Here is a 22,373-nt window from a genome sequence, read left to right as displayed (position 1 = left end):
GATGCTCTGCCCGCTTCCAGCTGGAGGCTGCGGGCCGCTTGAAATGACAGCACGGGCCGCAATTGGCCCCCGGGCCTGACTTTGGACATGCCTGATCTAGGTATATTAGAGGAATGGTCAAAAACTACAATTTAATGACAAAAAATGCAAAATCAAGCACTTGGGTCTCAAAAATCCAAAGACTAAATATAGTACAGTATAAATGGCACTATAATGGAAACTACTGAGGAAGAGAGGGATCTAGGTGTCACTGTCAGGGGACTTAAAGGCAGGTAGGCAATGTAACAAAGCAATAAAGAAGGCAAGTCCGATGCTTGGTTGCATAGGGAGAGGTATCAGCAGTAGAAAGAAAGAAGTTATAAAGCCATTGTATAGGTCATTGGTACGACCTAATGTAGAGTACTGTATTAAGTTCTGGAGGCCATACAGTACAAAGAAGGGCAACTAAAATGGTGCATGGCCTACATCACAAATCATACCAGGAAAGAGTAAAAGATCTTAATATGTATACTTTAGAGCAGAGAAGGGAAAGGGGGGACATGATAGAAACTTTCAAATATATCAAGGGCTTTAACAAGGTACAGGTGGGAGACATTCTTCACAGGAAGAGGAGCAGCAGAACAAGGGGACATGCACTGAAACTAGAGGGAGGGAGATTCAGGGGAAATTTGAGGAAGAATTTCAGAGGTGGTAGAGTCAAATACAGTACAGTTTGAGTATTCCTTATCCAAAATGCTCGGGACCACAAGCATTCCGGATAAGGGATTTTTCTGTTTTTTTTTTTGTCATAAATTTTTTAAGGCATATTTACCTGTCCCCTGGTGGTGCCCCGATCGTCCCTCGGCTCCCATGTTGTCCCCCGGCGTCCGCGGCAGGCCTTCAGCACAGTCTCCGGCGTCTCCAGCGGTCCCAGGAGTGCATTGCGTGAGTTCCCAGGTGCGCCATTGACGTCACTGGCATGCACACACTTGCGCAATGCACTCCTGGGAATGCTGGAGACGCCGGAGAGGACGCTGAAGGCCTGCTGTGGACGCTGGGGGACTTGGTAATTATTAAAAAAAAAAAGGGGTTAGGGGGAAAAAATTAAAATAAAAAAAATTCAAATTGTTCCAAAAAAACCTACGTTTTTTGGAATCATTCGGATACGGGATGTACGGATACAGAGTACCATACCTGTAGTACAGTTTAAACATGCTTGGGATAGGTATATTGATATCCTTATAAAAAATAAGGCTCAAATATGGTTTGAGGTAACATGTTTAAAAAAGGGGCAGACTAGATGTGCCAAGTGGTTCTTATCTGCCGTCAAATTCTATGTTTCTATGCAACCTATTGACTGGCAGCCTTCCACCACATTCATAAAAGCACTATGTAATTTTAAGTTACTTATTTGAAAGAAATAGAAGTATAAAGTGGTCCCCATCAAAATTCTATATTTCTAATTTAAAATGTGAATCCTAATCAGCTGCACACAAAGTATTCTAAGAATCTCAAGCAGCGTACCAAAGTCTGTTACAGATTAGCAATAATTCTGTTAATAGTATTCTTGATGGTTATTGACGTCTAGTTATTGTCTAACATATGAAGATGAAATATTCATATTTTAATTTCCATTTTTAATCAGGAAAACCTGTAATTACACTGTGAAAGATGCAATGCACCAGCTCATCTAAATTAAAATGCTTAGAAATGTGTATAAATCTTATGTTTTACGACAAACTCTTAAGAGTAAATTAAGCTATGAGTATCTAAAGAGGAAAGATGGTGTTCCAATTTATTTATTATTACCAGGAAATCATAGCAATGGTTAGTTAGGACTAACCCTAAGTTATTACGGGCTTACATTCCTGTTTTATTTTGGAAGTATTTTTTTTTTCCTTTCAGACTTTCTTATATACTGTATTAATGAAATGTGTATTTGGTAGGGCACATTATGCAGGAAATACACTAATACTAATGAAGCTTATTCAACATATATAGGGCCATTTTTTATGGGTTTATTTTGGCTGCACTCAGGAAAATTATTAAAACCAGTCATTTATCCCTAACTTGTGGATATAAATGTTACTGGTTGCATTTAAATGCATTATGGGATGCTTTGAACACATTAAGTCAAACTAAATTAGGAATTTATTTCAACATAATGAGCACATAATACAGTAATTGGTAAGTGCATTTAAAGTGATGGGTATGTATTCCCTTTGGAAAGGTCAGTTGACCAGTGACATAGAAGTACTCAGAAAATAAGCAATGGTTGGCCACTGTTATACAGTACCTGGCAATGTACACAGCCAACACCTTGGCAGCGCATCATGCTAAATAGAATTATCCCTATTGGCCAGATACAATTTAAGTAGGATTTGTTTATGCACACATAGGGCCAGATGTACTAAGCTTAATAAATTGATATGTTTAAAAAGTGTAACCTGGCAGTAAGGAGCTGATTGGCTGGTACTTTTTGTCACTCTCCACTTTATCACTTTTGAAGCTTAGTTCGTCAAGTCCACTATCGGTTATTTGAGGGAGTAGAACCTTACAATGTTATGCTGTCAAACAGTCAGATTTGAGATTGACTATTTCCACCCCATAGTGTCAATGGACAGCTACTTTTGAACATATATGCAGTGCTGTAACATCTGCCTTCTATTTATGCCATTATAAAAGTCTAAAAATTTTTGAAATGTGAATTTCTCACTTTTTGTAGGTTTACCTTTTTTATTGTATTCATTTTTTTATAGGCTTTAGCTAATCTGCACTTGGTTGAATACATAGGAGAGCAGACAGCAGTGCTAATAAAGGTGAGCTTATTCTTGTAAACATCAAGACTTTTGTTAAACTATGTGTAAAAAAAAAAGAAGAAAGAATTACATTTCTTGTCCTTGTATTGGTCACTACACTAGCTTGAATAGTCCTCTTTTATAAACTATCTTCTGCCATCTCTTAACATTAATCATGGATACTACCTTCTTGTCTTTAATTCATGTTGCATGTAGACCAGTGGTTCCCAACCTTTTTTCTCTCCCGTACCCCTTGATTAGGCTTTTCATTGATAAGTACCCCCTCCTCTCATTTTGAAATATGGACAGTACTTAGCAGTATGTGGATCCTTATGCATGTCCTTATATTAAGGAGGAGAGGAGGAGTAGTATACATCAAGGAATCATGCCCTTCTGTGTCTAGACACTGGTTGTGTATTATCTCCAGAATTCCCGCTAACACCGGTAGGATTAATGCTTCCTCCGCCTTTGTCAGTGCTGGGCAGGTGACTGCTGATGTCTAAGGGCAGCATGGGAAGCTCCCAGTGGATTTCTGGTCAGGCATATGACACAACATGGTTTGTCTTCATAGCAATGGGTCTTCTTCAGCCATCAAAAGACCTTTTCATTGTCCGCCATTACCAATATTATTTTCAAGTACCCCCAACTGGTCTGCAGAGTACCCCCAGGGGTACTAGTACCCCAGGTTGGGAACCGCTGATGTAGACCACAGTGCAAACGACAGTATTTACAGTACCAGCTAAACTTCGAAGTGATTTTTCCTTTTAAAATCTACTGTAGTTTTTTCCATTGCCTGAGTGTTTAATTTATATTTATTCCATTCTAATAACTCACGGTTTATCAACCCTTTCTAACATCTAAATTTATTTTCTGGTGCCATAAGAGTTCTACAGCCTAACAGTGTACATAAATGAGCAAAAATAAAACTACTTTCAGTACAAGTAGGGTTACCACCTTTTTCCCTTTAATTCCGGACACATATTAATTACACAGGTTCTGTGGAAGTTTAAAACCAGGTGAAATGGAGTCTTGAAGTCAGCCAGCCACAGAACCTGTGTAATTAATGTGTCCGGAATTAAAGGGGAAAGGTGGTAACCCTAAGTACAAGGCATTGGGCAATGGAGGACATGATACTGAAATAATTAAGCTGCCCGCGACCTAGGGTTAGGTGACGTTAGGAGTATGGACTAAAATATAGAGGAAAAAGCATATGAGGGGAGTGGGCCCTGTTCATGCAAGCTTACATTCTAAAAGTGAGGGGCAAACAGACATAAGTGACACAAAAGGGGTAGAATTAAGCATAAACAGAAGGTTAGGATTATAGATAGCTGGGTTTAATGAAGAAGTGGGTCTTGAGAGCCAGTTTAAAGTTTTTTTAGAGAGGTGGAGAGCCTTATAAAGAGAAGTAGAGAATGCCAGCGATAAGGAGCACAATTGCAAAAGTGCAGGAAATAACCCGTTGGCAGGAGAGGATTGCATGCATTTGTGAGTGAGGAGGGTGGCTGGGAGTGGGCATCATGGATGATGTAATGGTTAGCATTGCTGCCTCACCGTGCTGAGGTCATGGGTTCGATACCCACCATGGCCCTAACTGTGCGGAGTTTGTATATTCTACCCGTGTTTGTGGGTTTCCTCCCAGTACTCCGGTTTCCTCCCACAATCCAAAAATATACTGGTAGTTCAATTGGCTTCCAAAACAAATTAACCCTAGAATGTCTGTGTGTACATGTGGTAGGGAATATAGATTGTAAGCTCCACTGGGGCACAGACTGATGTGAATGTTCAACTATATTTTGTATTGTAAAGCGCTGCGGAATATGTGTGCGCTATATAAGAAAGTGGTAATAAAAATAAATAGCTACAGTGGGGCAAAAAAAGTATTTGGACAGCCACAGGCCTAGACAAAAGGGGTTGTGGATTAACCAGGATGATGCTCCCATGATCCACATCCCTCCCCCTGACATTACGGCCAGTGCACTTAGAGCTGCTGGCCATGTCCCCTGTTTCTCTGCCTCCATGAATAGATGCTGTGCAAGTGTCTGGTGGACTCCCAACTGCTCTCCTCACCTTTAGATGCTACTGCCCGCAGGAGGGATGTAGGAAAGTCACAAAAAATTGTAACTGTCCAGCAAAATCGGGACAGTTGGGAGGTATGCATGTAGGCTGTGTTCTGAAAAAATTGATTTGAAAAAACTGATTGGTTGAAAAAGTTACAGAAGATGGTTTGTAGAGAAAGTTATCAATCACCACAAAAGTCAGAAGCTGATTAGCTACTGTAGCGCTTTTCCTCCCAATTTTCGGAGTTTTGCCAACTACCCCACTATAGGAGCTGTTATATACAGTATGCCTTTTTATTTGAAATGTGTCTAGCATCTGACTTCTGTGTTGTCATTTTTACATTTAAGATGGTAGAGCAGTTTATCTGCATCCCTAAAGGTAAAATGTAACAGAATAGCTTGTCGTAGCACAGGATGTGAAGAATGTGCAGTGCTGTGTCTGTTGGGTAGGAATTGTTCCTACTGTAGATACATACACTGAGTATATGCAGTGTTAAAAATGCATGATACATTCATAATTCAGACTTCTGTTTGCCACTATATTCCCTATAGTCCCATGAAGAGGGGAAGCATGATCAATGACATTGTTCCCCCTATCTGAAGACAGCGGAGACATTAAACAGCGACTGCAATATCCCTGCTTCAACTGCAGCAAAGCAACAGCAGTGAGTGCTAGCGAGAGACTGCTGCCTACTGACAAGTAGTAAGGAGGTGAACACATGGAAGAGGGCCCCCTCAAAGGAGCCTGGGTAATTAGTACCTGACCCTCCTTTCACCTCAGCGCCACTGGCTGCATATTACAACACCAAGCAAACAGAAATATCTAGTTGCAACTAGAGTGTTCGGATATCCTGTTCACATACTCTCCAACATGACCCATTCCAGTAAAAAATGCTCTGCTCCTGGACTTCCCTCCTTAATGTATGATTGCTATCACCTGTGTTGAAGAAATTAATTAGTGAGAAAGGTGTTTTAAAACAGGTGACGGCAAAGAGGGAAGTCCAGGAGCAGAGAATGTTGTACCTAATGGAATGGGCCATTTTGGACGGTTATGCGTTGCTGGTTAATAAACCGCCATCTGTACATGGCTGTCACCTACCATTGTAATGTCTGTCAATAGATTAGTGGTCACCCTTATGCCTAGCCAACATGCCCATATCCAAAGTCTAGTGTATTGTATACTAGTATACAGTAATGCTACAAAGTCTAAGTTTTAACACTGCTTTTTTTCTTCTCTTAAGTAAGAGCTTATTATCACACTCTGAAAATATCACATGCATTTATCCCACATCCTCTAAATAGCAGAATTTATCGCTTGCAACTCTTTGTTGCTTTTCAGCATACAGCCTACTTTTAAAGCTATTAACAGTAGGATGTATTCTCACGCCACCTGTTACAGTGCCAAACTTGTGTTGTCCTCTGCCTCTAGCTGAGAGCAGTGCAGATTGGAAGCCATTAAAGAGGATATATCCTCTTGAGATGTACCCACGGCATATTTAACTGTCACAGAGAATCACCATGAGTGTTCTGTTTTTAGTTTGGGGGTTTGATCTTGCAAACAGAAAATCACAGTGCAAGTTATATTTTCCTCCATGTTGCTTAGCTACTGATTACATAAACCTGACTGTGTGTGAGATTGCTCTGATGTCATATCCACTGTGCGTTATGATGACTCATAGTTCATTGATTCACCTGTATTTAAGTATTTAAAATAAAACAAGATGCTTTTGATGTTTTATTTGGCAAACAAAAAAACCAATAAGCCAATAATGGCTTCATGCTTTAGAAACAAAAATCAGTGGGTGTTGTTGGTTCCAAGTTTATATCACATATCGACTGAAATAATCAGTGTTGTAATTGATAGTTTTCATGTGCATTGTGGTTATGTATGAGCATTTCATTACAAAATAAACAAAGGCCATGCTGTGTTTCTAGATTGGCCAGCGCTAATTTCTCTGGCTATGATACTTAATTAGATATCTGCACAGATAAGACTCTAATACCAAACCTGTTAATTTTGCAAACTGGCTTTGATTGTTATGGGTTTTTTCCATTAAAGGCCACCAGGTTAGTCTATAGAGCAAAGTCAAATTAAGCATCTAATTTGCTGATCTACTGTAGTTCTATTATGGTGAAATGCTCACTATACTGTGGATGCTACCAAATTGCTATAGGCTTATCCACTCTACTGCAGAGTTCTTGTTTTGGCTACATCCTTTATTATCTCAGTAACATCTACATTTCTGTTAATTTTAGCTGTCCTCCTCTTTTGAAAACACATGGGCCAGATTCTCTAAGCTTCAAATGTGATAAAATGGAGAGTGATAAACAGCCAGCCAATCAGCTCCTGTCTGACATTTTCAAACACAGTCTGTAACATGGCAGGTAGGAGCTGATTGGCTGGTTGTTTATCGCTCTCCATTTTATCACTTTTGAAGCTTAGAGAATCTGGCCCATAGGCTTTTTCCAAAGCCTGTGTATTTCTAATATGTACACTCCATATAGGACAACTGCAGGGGATTGTGGGTGTATTTTAATTCTCCCTTTTACACCTCAACTAAAATTTGACTTTTTAGAAGGTGCTTTGATACTGCTGCAGACTGGTATGTTTTGAATATGTTCCCACCACCAAAAAATTCAAGATTTTTTTCCCTTTGCAATACATTTGTTAAATTCTATTTATACAAATGCTTTTTCCATTGTGTGAGGCATGGTATCACTTTTAAACAGCAGCAACAGAAATATGAGGTGCTTGTTTAACAAATCAATTGTTTAAATAATTTTTACAATATTGTGGGTTAATGTATGAATTGCAGGGCAAGAGTCAAACTTTTCCCCTGTCCCCTAGAGCAGGCATGTCCAAGCTATGGCCCTCCAGCTGTTGTGAAACTACACATCCCAGCATGCCTTGCCATAGTTTTCACAATCCATAACAGCAAAACTGTGGCAAGGCATGATGGGACAGCTGGAGGGCCATCATTTGGACATGCCTGCCCTAGTGTGTTCACATGGTGTGGTTTTCATCAATCATGGATCAATATCTGGCAAACTGTTCTACATCTTCTGTTTGTATGCTCAGCCAGTCGGTGATCAGGCAACGTTTACAAAAAGAGGTTTTGAAGTCACAATCAGTGCGCTCCCAGGCGGGCAGCAAATATGTACTAGAGATATAAAGGATGTAATTCCACAACCCCTCCAAACAAGGAAGCTAGACAAATAGGTGTAATATCTCCAACACTTGTGCGCACCAAATCTTTCACATGTGCAACAAATAATAAATTTCCTTATCTCAATCCAGTTGGTCATGTACCAATTCTCTCTCCGAATCTCTCAGTGTATATCATGGAAGAGCGAAAAATATAGCCACCATAGCGTAATTCAATTTTTAATACAATATTACACAAATGGTTAAAAAAACAAAGGAATATCCTTGTGACAGATCACAATTACCATAAAATAATGAGAACTATAGGAAAGTTCTCTACATGGAACATAAAATACATTAAAAGGTGATCCACCCCAGTCAGTCCAGCCAAAGAAGAAAGAGAGTCAGCAAAATTACCAGATCTTATGGAGAACTTAAGATGGACTCTGTCCTCACACAGGCAAAGCTTGCGGCTATACACCGTTCCTGGAACCCTGCAGACAGTTCCCGGGCAGCGTCTATTTCTCCCTGCTTTCATCATGGTGGTGGGTCTCCGTGGTCCTCTAGTTTAGGCCGACTCGTTTCGACCACGTCGTGGTCTTTATCAGGGCAGGTGAAGGTGACCTTCACCTGCCTTGATAAAGACCACGGACGTAGTCGAAACGCAAGAACTGAGTCCATCTTAAGTTCTCCATAAGATCTGGTAATTTTGCTGAGTCTTTCTTCTTTGGCTGAAGTGACTGGGGTGGATCACCTTTTAATGTATTTTATGCTCCTTTAGAGAACTTTCCTATAGTTCTCATTATTTTATGGTAATTGTGATCTGTCACTACAAGGATCTTCCTTTGTTTTTAACCATTTGTGTAATATTGTATTAAAAATTGAATTACGCTATGGTGGCTATATTTTTCTCTCTTCTATGATTTACACTGAGAGATTCGGAGAGAGAAATGAGACATGACCAACTGGATTGAGGTAAGCCAATTTTATTATTTGTTGCACATGTGAAAGATTTGGTGCGCACAAGTGTTGGAGATATTACACCTATTAATCTAGTCGGTGATCAGGGTTTGTTCTTTGATTGTCTGTATTGTCTTCCAAAATATATTAATTCACATGAATATGTTAATTGATAGATTACATAATCCAGTATATTGCTCTACATGTCAAACAATTCCAATATTTTAAAAAGGAAATCATTAAAAAAATTAAAATATATACTCTCAACTAATGTCTGTCACTCCATTTCTCCATCTCTTATTTCTGTATGGCTGGTACCCTAGGCAAAACGTCAATCTACTGCCGATTTGATTTCTTATCCATATTGATGTACTCAGTAATTGGTGTGGAAGAACTATCATGTTATTTAAATGTTCTTTAAATTATTGTTTTGACACAGGTTATTTGCTGCATTCACTAAATATTAATAATTACACTAGTTTATAGTGTATAGTTTTAATTGGAAGTCTCCCCATTATTTTTTAGTCACGAAAGATTTCTCTTAAAGTAATATGAGCGATTATACAGTACTTAGAGTATACCTTTTAGAAATAATGTTTCAGAATTTCTTCCTATTATAGGCAGTTCCTGAAGATGAGAGACTTGCAATTGCAATCATACTGGTAGTTTGGGTTTCAGCATTAGCCTCATCTCTAATTGACAACATCCCTTTTACTGCTGCAATGGTAAGTCTAATAATACGTGTTCGGAGAAGTTTTTTTTATTTAGTGAAGATGTTGCCTAGAGACCAGTAAGTATCAATTCAATAGATACAAAATAATACACCTGGTTTAATACAGCTATATTTCTTTAATAGTTCTGTATTTCTACACAAATTATATATGTTGAAAATGGGAAAGGTGCACTTTACTGGTCATTATGTTTTACAGTAAAAATGGAACTTTTAGAACATCCTATCCTAATGTACCCATTAATTTGGACTGGTCAGCTTTTTTTTTTTTTTTGACTGCAACCAAAAACACACTTCTTGTTATCTAATGTGAGCAAACTGAGATACTGCCATATGGTGTGATATCATTTCTTCTTGTCTTTTAAATATGTCACCTTGTTTTTCATCACACCTTATGGGAAAACTGATGAAAACCTGTAGCCATGGGAACACGATGATTCATACATGATTTTTGCCTCCTAATTCACCTGCTGTGGAGATTTACTTTCCTCTTTTGAGTACCTGGTTCCAGATATTACTACACTTTATACTTCAAACAGTTACTGTAGCTTCCATTGGGCTAGGGAGCTGGGCAACATTTAAGCATTACTTATAGAACTAGGAGCAAACTTCTAATGTAGATTAAGTGTTCCATATGCTTTATTTTTGAGTAATGCCAGTTCTAAGGGCATATCACTGGTTCTGTGGAGCACTGGCGCACATAGCTGCCGATTTTTATGTTTTTGCTGGCAGGTGCTCATGCCAAAAATATAGGGGAGTGGGTCCTTGGGAAAGGGGCGTGGCCACAAAATAATACTGATTTATATTACGCAGCACAGTTGTCTTCAATATTCAAATTATGGAAACAGTGCCAAATACATAAATGTCCCCACAGTGCAGGTACATAAATGCCCACACAGTACCTGTGCCAGCAACAAGGGAGGGGGAGTGCAGTGGGTAGGGTGACCAACTCATCCCTTTAATCTGGGACACATATTAATTACACAGGTTCTGTGGCTGGTTTTCACCTGGTTTTAAACTGCCACAGAACCTGTGTAATTAATGTGTCCCGGATTAAAGGGAAGAGTTGGTCACCCTAGCAGTGGGACATGAGTGAGTGGGCAGCTGCTGAGCGGGTGGATGCTCATCAATTTCCGTGGGTGCTCGGGCCCTCAAGCACCCACAGAATCGGCACATACAGTATGCTGGCGCATGTCCGTCAGTCTTTGGGTGTCACGAACCGCAGATCTCAACATCGGAAACATCGCTCATTACCATCTCGATGGTCGGTACTGCGTGAGAGGCCTGTCATCCGCATGGCCTCTGATGTGTGGCGCGATGTCCCCTGTGCCCCCACGGTCCATTGCCATAGTTCCCTGCCAAGCGCACGCCGTTCCCGGGCAGCATGGGTGCCGCCATGACACTCTCTGGTCAGCTGATTCCCCAGACCAATCCCCGCTGTCCATTCACGTCACCTCTGACCCACACACCTGTACCTGGATCAAGGTGTGTGTTCCTTTCCCCAGCAGTGATTGGTGCTGCAGCCGGCAGCCAATCACAAACAGGCAAGGGGGATAAAAGCCGGCCTGCGGCCTTCCTTCATTGTCTTGAACAATTGCTTACCTGCTCTCAGTATTCTCCTGCGACAGAGAAGTTCCCAAGACTCCGAGATCTCCAGGCTTCCCTGTGATTCTCTCCAGCGTTTCCTGCACCCGCTATACTTACCTGGCTTTTCCATCTCCAGAAGACTCCTGCCTTTCCACCTCTGCAGTCGAGTACAGGTGCCTCGCCATTACCACCATTGGCTTCCAAGCCGTTCAGAGACATTCTCCATCTTGTCCTGAACTAACGACTGGCTCCGTCGACACCAGCGTCGACATTCACCTGCTGTGCTCCATAGAGACTTCCCCATCTACGTCCTATTGCTCCAGCATATACCTGAGCCATCCACCAGCCGTCGGCACCATTGTCGGCACCACAGTCTACCTCAGTTGTCGACATCCTGTGCAATCCTCCGCAGTTTCCAGATTGCCTTCTCATTACTATCTCCAGCATCATCTCCCTTGCCTGCGTCCAGAGGACCAGGGCAGGGGGCCGCGACCTGCCTGTCAGACGCAGCTAAGTCCAAAGTTCCTTGCGGGGCTCCCTGGTGAATACCGCTGGCAGGTTAGACTCCGCGCCCCTGTTCCTGGTCTCCGTCAACTCTCTGGTTCGCTGTGCCCTGATCTCCCCGTGTATGTCCTACATTAAACCATCTGCCTTTGGCTCTCCAGCGCCCTCCACTGGTCCACCACGGTCACAGCCGGGAACACAAAACCCGCCTGCGCTGACAGTTTGTTCAAGACCGATGGACTCGGCTCAAGACCCCAGTGTGGGACCAGCGGTCATTCAAAATGTTACCGCTCGAATAGAGACTCAAGAAGCCACGCAGCAGCGAGTGATAAAATTCCTTCAAGAGGTATCCAATCGATTGGACACATTGCAACAGTCATTGCCGACTCCTGTGTCAACTACCCAGGGGAATCTGTCTCCACCCGCTGCTTTACCTTCTCGTCTCCTGTTACCAGTCCCCAGCAAATATGACGGCGATCCAAAACTCTGCCGGGGGTTTATCAACCAGTGTCAGATCCAGTTTGAACTTCTTCCACACAATTTCCCTACCGCCAGAATAAAAATAGCCTACATGGTTTCATTGCTAACTGGCTCCGCCCTCCATTGGGTATCACCGTTATGGGAGAGATCTGATCCCCTGTTGTCAGACTATGGCAAATTCTTACAGACTTTCCGCCGTATATTTGATGTACCTGGTCGTTCTACTTCAGCATCCACAGACCTCCTACGGGTCAAACAAGGGTCCCGATCCATGGGACAGTATGTGATCCAGTTCCAGACTTTGGCCTCTGAATTGCAATGGAATAACGAAACCCTGACAGCCGCATTCTGGCTAGGAGTATCAGACCATATTAAAGACGAACTGGCCACCCGCGATCTTCCTGATTCCTTGGAAGACTTAATCTCCTTGTGTGTAAAAATTGATCTCCGCCTCAGAGAAAGAGGTCTGGAGAAACAAAAGAAGTTTACTCCTCGAGTACGCTCAGAGTCCACTACGAGTGAAGAACCAATGCAAATAGGTAGATCACGCCTGACTCCTGAGGAGCGTTCCCGTCGACAGCGCAACAAGCTCTGCATTTACTGTGCTGCCCCCAGTCACTTTATCAATGATTGTCCCGAGCGTTCGGGAAACTTCAGGGCCTAACCTGTAACGGAGGAGTTAGGTTAGGTCATGTCTCGAAGTCTCCTCCCTGTACTGACTTTACCCTTCCAGTGTCCATAGCGACCCCTGCTGGACTCAGATCAAGCTCCGCTTTGGTCGACTCCGGGTCGGCAGGAAATTTCATTTCGCAACACCTTGTTACCAAGTTACAAATTCCCGTGATGCCTCTACATCCTCATCTCATTGTCACAGCAGTGGATGGCAGTAAAATTCCGGGCAGTGAAGTACGTGCCTGTACCGAACCGGTTCTGCTGAAAGTGGGCACATTACATCAAGAGCACATTAAATTTTTTGTTATTCCTAAGGCGTCTCATGATATTGTGTTGGGTCTTCCCTGGCTCAGGCTCCACAATCCCACCATCAATTGGTCGCTTTTACAATTAGAGCAATGGAGTCATCATTGTCATCAGCATTGCATTAATCCTGTGATACCTGTGCGCTCTGCCGTGGCCACCTCTGTGCCTGGCCTCCCCGAAGTTTACAGAGACTTTGCTGATGTGTTCTGTGAACAGTCAGCCGACACACTGCCGCCCCACCGTCAGTGGGATTGTCCAATTGACCTCCTTCCTGGAAAGACTCCCCCCAAGGGACGTACGTACCCCTTATCGGTCCCCGAGACTCAAGCCATGTCTACATATATTCGTGAGAACTTACAGAAAGGCTTCATTAGGCCCTCAAAATCCCCAGCAGGTGCAGGATTCTTTTTTGTAAAAAAAAAAGATGGTGGTCTGCGACCTTGTATTGACTACAGAGGGTTAAATAACATCACAGTCAAAAACAGCTATCCGCTCCCCTTGATTACAGAATTATTCGATCGAGTGAAAGGTGCCACCGTCTTCACCAAGCTGGACCTCCGTGGGGCATACAACTTGATACGTATCCGCGAGGGTGATGAGTGGAAGACTGCATTCAATACGAGGGATGGTCACTACGAGTATTTAGTGATGCCCTTCGGCCTCTGCAATGCCCCAGCTGTTTTCCAACAATTTGTTAATGAGGTCTTTCGGGACATGCTGTACGTCTGTCTTGTGGTCTACTTGGACGACATTCTAATATTCTCCAGAGATTTACATTCACATCGTTCCCAAGTCAAAGAGGTCCTCCTCCGTCTCAGAAACAATCGACTCTACGGCAAGATTTCCAAATGCACATTTGAGGTACCCTCTGTCCCATTTCTAGGATACCTAATTTCCGGGTCACAACTGAGCATGGACCCCGAGAAATTGGAAGCCATCACTGGGTGGTCTCAACCCACTACATTAAAAGCCGTACAACGCTTCATTGGCTTCGCCAACTATTACCGAAAATTTATCCGGGGTTTCTCCACTCTGATTGCTCCTATCACAGCACTCACCCGCAAGGGTAGCAACCCGTCTGTCTGGTCCCCAGAGGCCTTGTCTGCATTCCAGTTGCTGAAACAGTCATTCATCTCTGCACCCATCCTGTCCCAGCCTGATATGGAACGACCTTTCTCCCTAGAAGTCGATGCTTCTAACATAGGGGTAGGTGCGGTACTGTCTCAGACATCCGAGGATGAGAAACAACATCCCTGTGGTTTCTTCTCACGTAAATTCTTACCAGCAGAGAGAAATTACTCCATAGGCGACCAGGAGTTACTAGCTATTAAATTAGCACTCGAAGAATGGAGGTATCTCCTGGAGGGGGCCAAGTTTCCAGTCACCATATACACTGATCATAAAAATCTCCTGTACCTGCAGTCGGCCCAGTGTATGAATCCTCGTCAGGCCCGATGGTCCTTATTCTTTTCCAGGTTTTCCTTCAAAATCTTGTACCGTCCTGGTTCCCAAAATGTAAAGGCTGACGCCTTATCTCGTTCCATGGAAGAGGATCCTCTAGTACCAGAGAATCATCCCATCATTGACCCCATCGCATTTGCCCCCACGCAACTCTCTCCAGTACCTCCTCCGGGCAAAACTCTTGTACCCCCTGAGCTCCGCCAAAGACTGCTGTCCTGGGCTCACAAGTCCTTATTCTCCGGACATCCTGGCGTCCAGGGCACTTTTGAAATCCTCCAACGTTCTTACTGGTGGCCCCAGATGAGAAAAGACGTCAAAGACTTTGTGGCATCATGTACTGTTTGTACCCAGCATAAAACCCCTCGTCAAATTCCTGCTGGGAAACTTTGCCCCTTATCCATCCCAACGCGTCCATGGACGCACATCTCAATGGACTTCATCACAGAGTTACCCAAGTCCCAAGAATACAACACCGTCTGGGTGGTAGTTGACCGTTTTTCGAAGATGGCCCGATTCATACCCCTCTCTGGGTTACCCTCCGCTCCTACTCTGGCGCAGTTATTCGTGCAACACATCTTCAAAAGCCATGGCCTGCCTACAGAAATCGTCTCTGACCGAGGAGTGCAATTTGTGGCACGCTTTTGGAGAGCACTGTCTTCAGCCCTTCAAATCAAATTGAAGTTTTCATCTGCTTATCATCCGCAGTCCAATGGCCAGACAGAGAGAGTCAATCAGGACCTTGAGACATTCCTACGGCTGTACATCTCATCGTCCCAAGATGATGGGCCAAGCTACTTCATTGGGCTGAGTTTGCCCATAATTACAGGTACCATTCATCCACAGGTCACTCCCCCTTCTTCATTGTTTACGGCCAACATCCCAGGCCACCCACCTTCGAGGCATTAACAACCATCGAAGTGCCAGCAGCTACCGCAGCCCTGAGACACTTTTCACAAATTTGGAAAAAAGTGCACTTCAATCTGAAAAAAGCTTCTGTTCGTTACAAATTCTTTGCGGATCGTAAGAGACGTGCAGTACCAGAATTCCATCCTGGTGACAAAGTATGGCTTTCCACCCGAAACATACGGCTGAGGGTTCCCTCGATGAAATTTGCACCCCGATTCATAGGTCCATATATTGTCGAACAGAAGATCAACTCGGTAGCATACAAGATAAAATTACCCAAGTCTTTGCGCATCCCCAACTCCTTCCATGTCTCTTTACTACGACCTCTAATTCTTAATCGCTTCCAGTCCTCGTCCCCAGTATCACCACAAGTCAGAACTGAGCGAGGAGTAGAATTTGAGATAAAAAAGATCGTGGATTCTCGCCATCGTTATGGGCACCTTCAGTATCTCATTGACTGGAAGGGATATGGTCCTGAGGAGAGAAGTTGGACCAATGCTGAAGACGTTCATGCTCCTCGTCTAAGAGAAAGATTCCACCAGGAACATCCTTCCAAACCCAAAGGGTGTTCGGTGTCCACCCTAAAAGGAGGGGGTACTGTCACGAACCGCAGATCTCAACATCGGAAACATCGCTCATTACCATCTCGATGGTCGGTACTGCGTGAGAGGCCTGTCATCCGCATGGCCTCTGATGTGTGGCGCGATGTCCCCTGTGCCCCCACGGTCCATTGCCATAGTTCCCTGCCAAGCGCACGCCGTTCCCGGGCAGCATGGGTGCCGCCATGACACTCTCTGGTCAGCTGATTCCCCAGACCAATCCCCGCTGTCCATTCACGTCACCTCTGACCCACACACCTGTACCTGGATCAAGGTGTGTGTTCCTTTCCCCAGCAGTGATTGGTGCTGCAGCCAGCAGCCAATCACAAACAGGCAAGGGGGATAAAAGCCGGCCTGCGGCCTTCCTTCATTGTCTTGAACAATTGCTTACCTGCTCTCAGTATTCTCCTGCGACAGAGAAGTTCCCAAGACTCCGAGATCTCCAGGCTTCCCTGTGATTCTCTCCAGCGTTTCCTGCACCCGCTATACTTACCTGGCTTTTCCATCTCCAGAAGACTCCTGCCTTTCCACCTCTGCAGTCGAGTACAGGTGCCTCGCCATTACCACCATTGGCTTCCAAGCCGTTCAGAGACATTCTCCATCTTGTCCTGAACTAACGACTGGCTCCGTCGACACCAGCGTCGACATTCACCTGCTGTGCTCCATAGAGACTTCCCCATCTACGTCCTATTGCTCCAGCATATACCTGAGCCATCCACCAGCCGTCGGCACCATTGTCGGCACCACAGTCTACCTCAGTTGTCGACATCCTGTGCAATCCTCCGCAGTTTCCAGATTGCCTTCTCATTACTATCTCCAGCATCATCTCCCTTGCCTGCGTCCAGAGGACCAGGGCAGGGGGCCGCGACCTGCCTGTCAGACGCAGCTAAGTCCAAAGTTCCTTGCGGGGCTCCCTGGTGAATACCGCTGGCAGGTTAGACTCCGCGCCCCTGTTCCTGGTCTCCGTCAACTCTCTGGTTCGCTGTGCCCTGATCTCCCCGTGTATGTCCTACATTAAACCATCTGCCTTTGGCTCTCCAGCGCCCTCCACTGGTCCACCACGGTCACAGCCGGGAACACAAAACCCGCCTGCGCTGACATTGGGAACAGAAGCAGGGGTGAAACTAGTACCTTCTGGGCCCCATAGCAAAGTCTTAAAAGGGCCCCTGCCACAGAGTGGGGGGGGGGGAATAGATGAGGGGGAGGGGGTGTAAAGGGGGAGTAGCAGGAGAGAGGTAGAAAAAGGAGGGAGAAAAAGAGTGGATGTGGAGGGAGGGAGAGAGAGCAGGGAAGAAAAAAAATGAGGGGGCACCTGCATCACTTTCAACCTAATGACATCCTCTCCCCTCTGACCCCCAGTTCAGGCTGCCCTGTCCCCCTCTCCACCAGTCAGTATAATCGATGCTGTATAGTACCTCTAGCATTAGAGGAGGGTCTCCTCAGTGCAGAGTCTTCCTGCACGGACAGCTCTGGGTCTCAGCCATTTCAGACGGTCTCCTGGAGATGATCATCTTTGCATGCAACTCTGTCCTGGGTCTCTCACACACACACACACACACACACACACACACACACACACACACACACACACACACACACACACAGTGCCTGCCAGCAGCATACAGGGTTTGTGTGTTTTGTGCTGGGGCTGGTCACTAGATTTCCCAACATTTAAATGTCCATAAGAGGAGCGCCAAAGTTTAGAGTATACCTTTTTTTGTGTGCAGCATCAGAAAGGGGAGAGGAGGGGAAGGCTTGAACAGCCAGATCACCTTCCCCTTCATAAAGTAGATCATCGCTGCTGGTGGCGGAGGGGGCATGGGACGGCACCGCCGACTCTGCAAGTGCAGCTATGGTACTACTAACAAAAATGGTGCAGGGAATGCCTGCTGGGCTATGGGGCCCCCCAAGGGCCCAGGCCCCATATCAACTGCACCCTCCATAGTTACTCCACTGCTACCACCAGCTTTGGACCTATATGTACATATTGGTCTCCTTATACTAGATAGTGGGCCAAATGTGTATTAATCCTTTACAAGTGATAAAGTGAAGTGATAAAGGACAAGCCAATCAGCTCCTGAGATTTCTCACACAGCCTGTAACATGGCAGTTAGGTGCTGTTTGGCGGTTCTTTATCATACTTTCACTCTTAACTTTATCACTTGTTAAGGCTTAATACATTTTGATCCAGTGTATGTAATACACTATTAATTAACACCAGTGGCAGCCCATACCTTTTCTGGGGAGGGGTGCTGCTTCTCCCCTCCTCCATCGTTGCCACCGCCGGTTCCTACAAAGTGCCCAGTGCCTGTGCTATGATGACAGCGCCGGGACTGGCGCATGCGCAGTACATACCTCTGCACTGCGCATGTGGCCAGCTTCTATGGGCTGCTTTGGCAACAGCCCATAGAAGGAATCCTGGTCCCAGCGCCTGTAAAATACAAATAAAAGGCACAGGGATCAGCACATGCGCAGTACCGATATAGGTACTGCACATGCGCAATTGCCAGTTTTGTAAGGTAGCCTGCAGAAAGGCATCCCGGAGGGAGGGAACACCTCCCAATGGGACTGCCTTGGTGATTGGCAGGTCAGACTTCCAATAGGAAGTCACTGCTAGTCACAGTGAAGCCAGTGCAGTCTCACAGACCATCTGGCTTCACTACAGTTGCGGATTTTACCTGGAGCCCATAGGTAAAAACCACCACTGATTAACACAATAAATGGTATAGTGTATGTGGTAGGGATGATAGTATAAGTACAACTTTCTGCATTGAGCAAATTGATTAAAATGTTCAGGGTAACTGTTGCAGTATTACTTGTCAGTGGTTTCCACATTTCCTATAGCCACCATCATCTGCCACCATTAAAATTGCACTTCCTGAATTGACCGCTGCCAGCTCTAGCACCCAAAATAGTCTCCTCTGAGGCAGCAAAGGGGGTGTGAAACCACGCTTTTACCAGTTAATGTGCAGCAGGTGAAAAATAAAAATACATTTATTATAAAAATACACTTATAAATTTCACTTATAAAAACATTTATAATTATATGCGGTAGGCTGGTACTGATTGCTAATAATATGGAGCCGTGATAGTCACCCAGATTTTCTCGTCTTTGTGCCCCACCCTCCTTCTCTCCTCTGAGGCAGCAGCCATTTTTGGAGGGACATTTTAAAGGGGCAGGCGCACCTGCAGTAGTAGTGGTGATATCCATGACTTGATAGATGCAGTAGCCCTAGCAGGCACCCACAAGCTACTTATGGGCACAGTGCTTATTCACCGCTGAGCAGTTGTGTAACGGGGCTCCCAACTGCCACCCCCCACCATGTTAGTCTATACGGACAGGAAATTACGTTCTGAAGAAACATCGCATTGGATGAAAAATGCATCAAGCCACACTGCCATTTACACAGGATAGAGCAGTCTTGGCGTGCACTTAAGATCATGATTTGGTATTTGTGTATTATAGCGGCGCCCCCGATGTTGGTCGTGCGATGTTTTTATCGCATCGCATCGTATGCCATACAACCGATGGCATACGATGCAATGCGACGCGATTTTACACGACTATTCGATTAAAAATTGTACAAGCACCCTAATGGGTGCTTACAATGTAAAATGCACCCGCACGCCACCCCCCACTATAAACGTAAACCCAAAGCGTGGCGAGCGCAGCGGTACGCATCCTACGACCTTTTCATAACCCCACTATCCACGTCGGCATGGAGTTGATATTATATAGTGTGGCGAGCACAGCGAGCCTCCGAGCCCGAAGCGTGGCAAGTGGACGCGTATACCGGGGCTCGCCACGCTTCGGGCTTGGTGGCTCGCTGCGATCGCCACACTATATAAAATCAACTCCACGCGGATGTGGATAGTGGGGGTATGAAAAGGTCGTAGGACGCGTACCGCCAGAGCTCAGGATGGATGGAGCTTATGACACACCGTTGAGTGGACTCTGACTGGGTACATGCTACATGTTATTGTTGCTCCCGTACTCTGGCGGGAACACTGCTGACTGCCTCCCCACTGAACAACCTTGGTCCTGATTTCTGCCAGATGGAAAAAGCCAGAGGCTGAATATCTACCAGCGGAGATCCATTTACGACAAAAGCTGTACACTTGTATCACAGCCTGGGATCTGCTGACCATATCCCCAAAAAGCTGACTCTGTGAGTATTGTCTCCCTTCTGCCATATGGTAGTGGACTAACAATTGCTGACAGTGTGGTGTCACTAGTGGACTCATTCAAGTTCCTAGGAACCGCAATCTCCCAGGACCTTAAATGGGGGCCCAACACTGTGCTGTGCTCCTCAATACTGGTCTGGTATGGCTCCGCCAGCGAGAGAGACAAACGCAGACTCCAAAAGGTAGTCAGAACTGCGGAGAAAATAATCGGGACAGACCTTGTACCTGTCCAGAGCAAAAAAGCGGGCAACAAAGATAGTCAAGGACCAACTACATCAATTTTGAAAAATAAAAGATACAAACCTGCAAAGGATTATACACTGTCTCTGTAGAAAAGTGATTCTCTGAAACGCACTACAAATGTGTCAGAAAATGTGCTACATATTTTATTGAATTTATTGAATATGATTATAATTTTCTCTTTATTAGAATAAATAAGCCTTTTTGACCTATTTTTTTTTCTGTGTGCAGCGCTTTTTCTTCAACTCCACCTGTTGCAGTAATATATGGCTACATTGCTCTTTGACCTTCACAAATCGATTGTACATAACGGGAGTGTTAACGTGTGCATTATTTCTTTAGAATTCAAATACTTTTGATCTGACACTTGCTAAAAGTTTGCTAGTTTTTGCCAATCAAGAAAACAATATAAATATTGTTCTGTCGGGTTACTAAACATTAATGACAACCATTTTAAAACTGAAGTTATTTGTTTTTTATTGCAAAACGTTTTGTCCTTTTGTGTAGAACATTACAAGGTACACCTGTTGCCCCATAGCAAGTACATGTAACCTTTTCACACAGTTGTACCAGCTTGACAATATTTTACTTTAACTACTGTTAATGTATATCCATTAAAATATATCTAGATCAGAGTTTGCGGGCGGCACTCCAAAGATTTTTTGACAAATAAGTCAGACACAGACTTCAGCTGGCTACAGCTAAAGTCTGTGTCTGACTTATTTGTAAAAAAAGAGTGCCGCCCGCAAACTCTGACATATTCACAGCGTCTGACAACCGGACACTGAGGTAAGGCAACCAGGTCTATTTTGATTTGTTTATGGAGTGCCGGTCCACTGGACAATAATAAATATATATATATATATATATATATATATATATATATATATATGTGTATATATATATATATATATATATGTATATATATGTATGTATGTATATATATATATATATATATATATATATATATATATATATATATATATTTTTACCCAATAGTGGTGTGGCGCCTAAAAACAGAATTTAAATACAAATTTGCAAAAATCCAATGAAGTAATAGAGGAAATCTTTTCCAATAGTTTGTTTGTTTATTTTCTTCACAGGATAATCGGTAAAAAATGCTTGTAGACAATCCCGACGCGTTTCGTCTCACAGAGACTTCATCAGGGGAAATACAATAATCTACAAGTATAAAATATTGCTTCAATATTCAATACATAAAATATTTCTTTTATTATTCTAGTAAATGGGGAAACTTCCACCAATTACAGGAGAAGAGGAAGGATAATGGAACAATATAGTGAGGACGAGATGGTGAATTATTATTAAAGAAGTGAGAGAAGAAAAAATATAATAAATATATATATATATATATATATATATATATATATATATATATATATATATACACATATATATGTATACACTGTGTTGTGACTTTGGTTGTAAAAAGTTTTTTTATGTTTATTAATTACTTCGATATATACTATGATACTTTTGTAATAAAAAATTGGTATACCTTGTGGTCGTGATATTTGTGAAATCTATGGGATACTATCTCCGCTTACACAAATATTTTCAGAATAGATTAATGGTATAAGGCATGATGTCCTTAAGACCTATAGGAGAATAAAGTATCCCTTAATGTGAATTAGGTGAAAAAAGGTTTTTTATTATTATTATCACTTAATAAGTGGAAAAAACATACCTATATTAGGAATATAAATTCATATTCATTTATATTCCTAATATAGGTATGTTTTT

General features: G+C 43.5%; 1 protein-coding gene across 2 annotated transcripts in view; it reads left to right on the top strand.

Annotated features, from left to right (window-relative positions):
* The window catches only part of OCA2 (OCA2 melanosomal transmembrane protein), a 205,231-nt gene that overhangs the window by 142,924 nt on the left and 39,934 nt on the right, over positions 1 to 22,373 (top strand). For both annotated transcript variants that reach the window (XM_083168584.1, XM_083168582.1), the window contains exons 20-21: positions 2,739 to 2,798; positions 9,560 to 9,664. In XM_083168584.1, the coding sequence (XP_083024710.1) occupies positions 2,739 to 2,798; positions 9,560 to 9,664 (165 nt within the window). The remainder of the gene's footprint in view (positions 1 to 2,738; positions 2,799 to 9,559; positions 9,665 to 22,373) is intronic.

Source organism: Crinia signifera, chromosome 2 (assembly GCF_055691185.1).
Source record: "Crinia signifera chromosome 2, ASM5569118v1, whole genome shotgun sequence".
Taxonomy (NCBI): Eukaryota; Metazoa; Chordata; class Amphibia; order Anura; family Myobatrachidae; genus Crinia; species Crinia signifera.
This window is presented reverse-complemented; position numbering and strand designations above follow the sequence as displayed.